The sequence below is a fragment of the Gastrolobium bilobum genome, unplaced genomic scaffold (assembly GCF_033153095.1).
Source record: "Gastrolobium bilobum isolate Gb01-03AN ecotype WA unplaced genomic scaffold, APGP_CSIRO_Gbil_v1 utg168, whole genome shotgun sequence".
Classification (NCBI taxonomy): domain Eukaryota; kingdom Viridiplantae; phylum Streptophyta; class Magnoliopsida; order Fabales; family Fabaceae; genus Gastrolobium; species Gastrolobium bilobum.
This window is the reverse complement of record NW_026897363.1, coordinates 172,111-180,073: the sequence shown is the minus strand read 5'-3', so window position 1 is coordinate 180,073 and position 7,963 is coordinate 172,111. Positions and strand designations below refer to the sequence as shown.

The 7,963-nt window shown below is 33.2% G+C and overlaps 2 protein-coding genes across 2 annotated transcripts; one reads left to right on the top strand and one right to left on the bottom strand.

The window, feature by feature from the left end:
- The first annotated feature begins 880 nt into the window (after positions 1-880).
- Positions 881-2,779, top strand: LOC133306295 (cold-regulated 413 inner membrane protein 1, chloroplastic-like). The gene is made up of 6 exons (XM_061506595.1): positions 881-1,160; positions 1,250-1,360; positions 1,581-1,676; positions 1,866-1,930; positions 2,215-2,284; positions 2,391-2,779. Exons 1-6 carry the CDS (start codon positions 1,003-1,005, stop codon positions 2,551-2,553), a joined length of 663 nt encoding a protein of 220 aa, XP_061362579.1. The 5' UTR covers positions 881-1,002; the 3' UTR covers positions 2,554-2,779.
- Positions 2,780-3,264: 485 nt separating this feature from the next.
- Positions 3,265-5,953, bottom strand: LOC133306303 (PLASMODESMATA CALLOSE-BINDING PROTEIN 4-like). Its single transcript, XM_061506608.1, has 4 exons — positions 5,491-5,953; positions 4,498-5,016; positions 3,575-3,620; positions 3,265-3,475 (listed from the first exon to the last, which is right to left on the bottom strand). The coding sequence occupies exons 1-4, from the start codon at positions 5,546-5,548 to the stop codon at positions 3,265-3,267; spliced, it is 834 nt and encodes a 277-aa protein (XP_061362592.1). The 5' UTR covers positions 5,549-5,953.
- Between the last annotated feature and the right edge of the window lie 2,010 nt (positions 5,954-7,963).

The window sequence follows — 7,963 nt, the reverse complement described above, 5'->3', positions numbered from 1 at the left end:
TAAAAAATGTTATATTTCGACATGTTGGGATACGTTTTGATATTAAATAATATTTTTAATATATATAATATAATTTATATTTAATTCATATAACAGTCTATAATAAGTCATATAACTAATTAAATATTCAAATTCCATAACATAAATATAAACAAAAATAATTTTTTCTACCTTGTTAATTTGCCATGTAAATTTTATAACAGAAAAAAATTAATTTATAAATTATTTTTTTAATTTTTAGTTAATAAAATAAAATTAAGAAGTAAAAAAAAAATATATATCAAATACGTGTTGGAACGTTGATCGCATGTCGAAAAAAGTTAATTGTGTGTTAGAACATTAATCATATGTCTCAAAATATTAATCACATGTCAGAACATATAAGTGTCGGACAGAGACATTTAAAAAACAAGAACGAGTCGGTGCTTTCTTGCTCATAACAGCATTATATTAAGAGAAGAATTCAGTTTAGCTGAAAAATTGTAAAGTGGTCCACAACAGCTGGAAAATTTGATGGTCCATTTTATAAGGAGTAATTTTTTTATTATTATTCATATTTTTTTTTTCTCTTTTTATCCTCGTGGAAAAAGAGCATCGAGTGAATGATGTTCGGAACACCCAAATTCCTCTTAGTCTAGCTATAAAAAAAAGAAGAAACTTAAGTTGTAAATTAAGTCAAATGAATGGATTTAACTAAGAGATTATAATATTTCATATTATAAGAAATAATTTTATTTTCTATACATACAATAAAAATATAAACTTCACACTTGTATCAAAAATACTAATCCCTATAACTAATCTTAAGCGTCATGATGGATTTCTTCATTTCCCATGACCTCTGTATTAAATAACTCCTTATGTTTATAAATTTGTTTCTATACAATTTAAGGGTGGGTGGGTGTAGTTTATGCTTTATATGCATCAAGAGCTGTATGGAGCAAAAACTAAAGCTAGAGTAGAAAAGAAAAGAAAAGAAAGAGGAGAAACAAGTAAGCAGAAATGTCATCGATTTTTCTCTCTTCAACTGCAATTGCAACTGCAACTGCAACTGCAACTGAACGAACCAATTTCTCTCTCTTCAACTCTCTACGTTCTCCTTCTCTCTCTTTCTCTCGCTCATCATCGTCATCGCTCTCCTACACCTTCAATCCTCTAAGGTAACTGTAACATTCTCACTCATTCCTCTTCTTTCTGATTTTGTTTGGAGATTTTATTAATTTATGGTCCTATTTGATGGAATTGGAAGCATCCCGAAGTCGAAGACCAACATCAGAACCACAGGGAGGATTCGTGTGCGTTGCTATGCAGCTTCTCTCTCTGCGCATAATCTGCAGTGGATCTCTGCTGTTTCTTCTCTGTCAGTGGTTATTTAAGTTCAAGTGGTTAATCATGGAATTTTATGCCTTTCTTATCTCCAATTATTTTTAATTATCACAACAGAATTGTCTGTCTTATGCCTGTAACTTAAATCTTATAATGAAAAACCGCAATTCATAGTTACATTTTGTTTTCCCCTCTTTCTTTGTTATATTATGCAAAATTTGAGAGGCAGCTGATGGATATTCAGAATCTTGTAGGGTTTTAATACTGGCAAAGGGCACCGCGGTTCCGAAATCATTTATTGTTCCGTTATTTGCTTTGCAAGCACCTTTAGGTGTCGTTACCTGGATAAAGTATGTTATTAATTCTTTTATTTTATTTTCTTGTTCAGTTTATATATGGTGAATTGTTTAAAATTAATTTATTTTTTTCCCCCTTTGTATTTGCTCAACAAATTTCGTAGAGTATTATTCTCTTTATCAACAGTGTTTATTTTTTTACCCTTGTTTTCGTCAAAATGTTTTAACAAATTGGACATACAGAGGTAGATATGGTATGTGGTCAGCATTCTTGGCACTTCTCGTTCGTCTCTTCTTCTATATTCCTGGTATGTTCTCTTATCCTTCATGAAAAATTTAGGAAATTTTTGACGGAGTAACATTTGGTACCATGTATATAGCCCTCATTGAAATTGGTATAGTTCAACACATTGTTTTGTGAACCTCTGGATGGGCTCTATATCTTCTCTTAGTATGAACAGCAAAACACAAGAAAGACAATCCTAATTGTGGAGTGTAATAATACAAATTTAGTGTGTATTTTGTTCTTCATGCTTTTTGAATATTAATTGAAGGAAGGAAAAAATTTCTGCTGGATTTTCTTTGTTTCCAGGTGAACTTGAGTTGCCATTTCTAGCATTACTTTTGGTGATAGTAGCTCCGTACGAGGCTATGAGATTAAGGTAAGCAAATCCATCTTTTTGAGGCCATCAAGCCTTTCTCTTTTACCTTATTTTCTCTTTTAAAAAAATAAAATTAAAATGCTTCACCATCTTTGTCTTTTTTTAGGAACACAAAAGAAGGTGCTGTAATTTCATTATTGATTGCGGTGTATTTGGCTTTCCAGCATTTCTCAAGAACAAGCTTGCAGAAATCATTTGACCAAGGTTCAATTGTTGCCACCTTAGCTGTCATTTGTATCACTGTTGCATCTTTGTTGCTTCTGATCTGAGTTGGCTTTGAAATGATGTACACTAATAATATGTTGTAAATAAGAATAATACCTGTCCGAACCATCTTGAAATATATAATAAATGAATATTACATTTGAACTGCGGCAAGTTAAGCATTCACATGTATTGAATGAGCAGTTGTGTTCATTTAAGTGTAAACATGTTGAACTTGTTAGGTATTATGTAAAAGCTAGCATCTGCTATATTTTTGGTGCTTTTATGTTGAATTTTTTTACCAAAGATGGCAACTAACATTATCAAGCAGCCATGTTTTTGTTGCATGACCAGATCACCTGTTAATATATGTAACTGTTGTGAACAAGGGAGATTTTTCCACAGTAGCCTTCTGAGCGTCCTGTTTCGCAACAATAACCTGTTTTAGACCAAACTAATGATTTTAAAAGTTCTTTAACGTAATTTATTATGTTCACTAAAAAAAATGGCATGCTAGCTGATGTTAGTTACAGGGTTTCTGTATGGAAGAGAAGCTAATACTGCAGAAAAAGTGTCTACAAGAACCTATAAATCCTGTTGGCTCTATCACTTTTTTGCGTTTTATGATCAACTAACAGCCATTCATAGATGAAAGGTAGAAGTAACTTTAATTGCAAAAGTTGTTGACTTTGACTCCTTGAAATTTTGCAAAAACTGCTGGAAGACTGAGTGAATTCCAGCGTATCACATAAAGAATGACTGTACTTGTTTCTCGTCTATATGTAATTTGCTAATTTAAGTGAAGCCAAGAGGCCACATGTGAACAGCAGCGGCAAGGAATAAAAAGTAGATGTGGCTTTGTTGGGGCTTCCTGTTGGTTCTGAACCGTAGACAGTTGATCCGCCGCCTGGCATTGTCATATCTGGTGTAGTTGGTGTCATAGGAGTCGGTGGACTAGGTGGGCTAACATATGTTGGTGGACTAATGCTGCACTTATAATATAATATATTAGGATGTATAAGATTACATCTTCATGTTTTTATTCATTATAGGGTGAAATGAGATGTAGGTGCTGCAAATTCTCACCTTGTTGTCCTTGCTGTAGCTGATGCATAATGACAGTTGCCACTACCTGTGACGATGTTAGATGTTATTTTCTATTTTAAGATAGAGAAATGCATACATAACAGACATGATAAAGTAGGACTTTGTTGACTGTCTAATCCCATTGAAAAACAACGAAATAAACGAAGCCCAGAATCCCTGGAGTCACAAATATGAATTATTTTGGTGAGAAAATGAGTTAGGCTGACAGCTGAATTTTTTAGGACATTCATTGGTTGCCGAGAAAGGGGTTTAGTGGACAGTTGTTGGACCTTCATCAGTTACTGAAAGAAATACATGATTGTAGTTGGTTTAATGGAAGGAGATTTATACTTGTCGTTAGTAATATTAAAAGTTCTATGGAATGACATCAATGGATGCCTTGTAGCTTGCACCACAGATGAAAGTATGAGTTCCTGACCTGTTACGATATGGGTACGGAGATACTGTAATTTTTAGATATAGGTATGGCACGATATATGATTAATATTTTTTAAGCTATATATTATTTGTGCATAAATAATACAGAAAAGTCCCAATAAGAAGCATCATGCAAGTTGTACGAGTAAACAACAAATCGCTACCATGGTAAAGGCATATTTAAGATAGAAACATGGGAGATGGGGTGATCAAACTTGAACAAATGGGTTATTTTTTCTGGTTTAAGTACCTAAACTGCCTCTCGTGTTTTTTAAATTTTTGCAAAAAAAAAATCTGCATTTTTTTTGGTATGTACTGGACATGACATATTTGTGGAGTTACCTCTGCCACACATCCTCGAAGATTTTGGATGCAAAATTTCTCGACCATTTTCAAGACGAAAAAAAACAATTTTAAATATTGTGTCACAGCTTAGAAGATGTTCACAAGTAGGTAATCAAGCTTATATTTGATGAAAGTCTTACTTGGATCATTGCTTGTAAGTGCTGCTGTTCCTCCAAACACACAACTGGTAGGCGTTGGATTCTTCTGGTAGTAGTCATTGAATGCATAAGAAGCATGGTCACGGACAGTATTAGGATTATAACAACTTGCTCCTGCTTGAATTGCTGAGCAGTCTGCACCTCCATACCCACAAGCATAGTCAAGAGCAACCTGTAGTGCAGTGTCCGAAGCTCCTTGGTTAGCAACACACCATTGACCACCTGATGATGCAGGAGTGGTCGTGGTTGGTGTTGTGGGAGTAGTTGTTGGTGTCGTGGGAGTAGTTGTTGGTGTCGTTGGGTTTGTGTTTGGGGTTGTAGGGATTTGCCCTGTTGTATCAGGTGCTTGAGGAGATGTAGGGTTTACTGTAGGATACGGATTTCCTGTGCCTGGAGTTGTAGGGTTGACGATAGGAACATCATCTAATTGAGTACCCAATTCCGATGATGAGAAGATTTCCTGTTTCTTATCATTTCTTAATATTTTGGCTGTACCTAGACCTGGAAATGAAACAGAAAAAGATCTTTTTAACTCATCAGTAGGACAAATGAGAAGAATTTGCTGAAATTGACCTAGTTAACCCATATTTGCTAACCCAAAATTTTTCTGTATTTGCATCCAAGGTGACACAACATGGATTAACTGATGTGGTTCCTGGATACATATTCATTCAATACTCTTGTGATTAACATGAGCTATATGTGGCCTTTATAAAGCTACCATCAATTTATGCAAATTGCACCTAATCAAGTTCGTTACATTGAATCTGAAAGTGTGCATAACTAGGATGTTAGAATTGGAAACTATCATCCTTCATGCCTGAAGATAAACTTCATATTTTCGATTGATAAATTCTGTGTACAGCTCTAAAGCTCTCAATGGCTTCAATTATATATTATCTCAATCAAAAGTTGGTTGTTATATATAAATGCTTGGGAAAGAATAATGAAATTGCTACTCCTTGTTAATGATACCTGAACCGAAGAGAAAACACAAGGTGAATAAAGCAAGGTGCCAACTTCTTGCAACCATTACTGCAGCTTGGCTTCTATGCTTGGATTGCAGATTTTTCCTTCTTGATATGGAACAATGTTTACAAGATTTATTAAACAAGGGCAGCAACTCAGGTGTTCCTGTGTAGAACAATTTTATTCTTTTAATCTATATCTTTTTATATTTTATATATAATAAAATCTTGAAGAATCATAGCTTTCTTGGATCAAAGATAGAAGAAAGAATATAACAAACTTGAGAAAGGAGGCATTGGATAGTTGAAATCAGCAAGCAAGAGAAGGTGCAACAAGAGGGGAAAAAAAAGTGCATGGCGAATGAAAAAGGCAAAAAGGTACATGATCTGTTTCATAATAAATCTGATGCTTGAGGGCTGCAATATATGTAATTAATATGACGGTGATATCTCTGCAACGTCCTTTCTCTTTTGTGCTACTCTTTTCTACTGTTTTATGGGACTGAACCAAAAGGTAAAGCCTATACACTCTGGTTTTGTTGCCTTTCAGGGTTTGTAATGAAGAATGTTGTCTCCCTGCTATTGTTTTTATCCCCCACCTCATAAGCCAATTTCTTTTCTCTGAATTAATAGTTCCTTGGAATGTTTTCGAAGTACGATTCCTTCACTAAGAAATTAAAGTTATGTGATTGCTGCCTTCTCCAACAAGAACTTGGGTTGATCATGTCATGCTTAAGCTACCTTATCTCAATGTTATAAGTCGTCTATTCCAGAACTTAAATAAAATATTTCTTCCATAAAATATTGAGAAAAAATGAGGGAAAATACAAGTAACAGAAAATGTATATACATATTTTTTTTAAAAAAAATAGAAAATTCAAAATGCAATGGGAAGCTGAAAAGATTCTCGAAGATGCAGTAAGGGTATCAAATCTCCGTAGATAAAAAAAAATAGTAACTCACTTGCAACAACAATGAAGAGAATATCAAAGAGAAGTCATAAGCGAAATCCTATCAAACAAGGAGTTTAGTGGCAAAGGTACCTTTGAAAATGCAAGCATTAAGCCACAAGTAGATACAGCAAAGATTTATAGAAATTACTCTACAAAATTTTAGCCTCCTTATTTTTATAAGCAGGTGCTAGGAAAAGGTAACGAAAAGTTTTATAACCAACCCAGAATGAAGGTGAAAGCATAGGACGACACAAATAAATGGTTATTGACTTAAATGTCCGCTGCATTGATTCATGTAACATTTCGAAAGTTGTTTTCCATATCTTTAGCATTTTTCTCTCTGAATTAGTTGTTCAAGTCATAACATCAAAGGAAAGAATCGTGATAAGAATAAGACTTTGCAACAAATTATTTTTAATATTAGCCTTTAATGATTATTAGAGAGAAATAGAAATTGTAATAAAAATTTAAAAGAACTCGAGAGCAAAAATTCTTTAGTACATTTCGATTATCATAGCTAAGAGGGGATGATTATATATTAGTAGAAGTTTGTGTAAATAAAATGTCATTAACACAATGTGAGTTGTGCTCCTCATTCAATACACAGACCTTTTTTGGTATTGGATACATTTTAGATCAAGGAAGCACGAACACTAGTAAAAACAGGAAGAGTCGGGTCCGACACGACGACATGTTTTGACACGGTGTCGGACACGCGGTTGACTTTTTTCGACACGTTGACCATTCCGACACGCGAATTTGACCGTGTCCGACACGGTCAAATGACATTTTCGTAATTTTTTTAATTTTTTTTAATTTTTTTTTTAAAAAAATATTTTTTTAAAAAAGTTAAAATATATTAATAAAGCTCCCACCTGATCATATCAATTTTATCTTTTTATCTTTTTTTTCCCTTAAGTAGATAATAGATCATCTCAGCATCATTGTTGTCAATTCCTATCACGCTCTTGTTGTATCTTCTTCTCTTTGATCTCTTTCTAATATGATTTGATCTCTCTATCTGATATTATATATCTCTCTCATCCCAGTTCTTATTTTTTTTATTAAAGCTTCCATCTTTATAACGTGTTGATGTGTATTATTAATTTAGTTTCATTTTTTTGTTAAATTGTTAAATATTAAATGAAATATACACTATATAAATTAAAAATATTATTTAATATTAAAACGTGTCCCAACGTGTCGAAATCCATAATTTTTTAGGATTGACATGTCATGTCGTATCACGTGTCGCGTGTCGTATCGGTGCTACATAGTTTTAGATAATACGAAAGTAAAATGCGGGGAATTTTTTTGTGCTAAACAAAGATATTTATATTTGATTTGAAAAGAGATTCTCAAAATTAATTATTTACATAATAGAGAATTCAACAATCACAAGCGGAGCTTTCAACACCATTTTATACGTTTCAAATAATTTTAAAATGCAAATCAACATCAACAAAGCATTTATTCTAAACTAATTGGAATAGATGACAGATGATTTCAAATGAAAATGCAATTAAA

Coding starts and splice junctions, on each gene's coding strand:
- LOC133306295 (XM_061506595.1), top strand. CDS start 1,003: ATGTCATCGATTTTTCTCTCTTCAACTGCAATTGCAACTGCAACTGCA. Junction 1,361..1,580: donor ATCTCTGCTGTTTCTTCTCT/GTCAGTGGTTAT, acceptor AGAATCTTGTAG/GGTTTTAATACTGGCAAAGG. Junction 1,931..2,214: donor TCTCTTCTTCTATATTCCTG/GTATGTTCTCTT, acceptor CTTTGTTTCCAG/GTGAACTTGAGTTGCCATTT.
- LOC133306303 (XM_061506608.1), bottom strand. CDS start 5,548: ATGGTTGCAAGAAGTTGGCACCTTGCTTTATTCACCTTGTGTTTTCTC. Junction 5,017..5,490: donor GTGTTTTCTCTTCGGTTCAG/GTATCATTAACA, acceptor TTTCATTTCCAG/GTCTAGGTACAGCCAAAATA. Junction 3,476..3,574: donor GCTACAGCAAGGACAACAAG/GTGAGAATTTGC, acceptor TTATAAGTGCAG/CATTAGTCCACCAACATATG.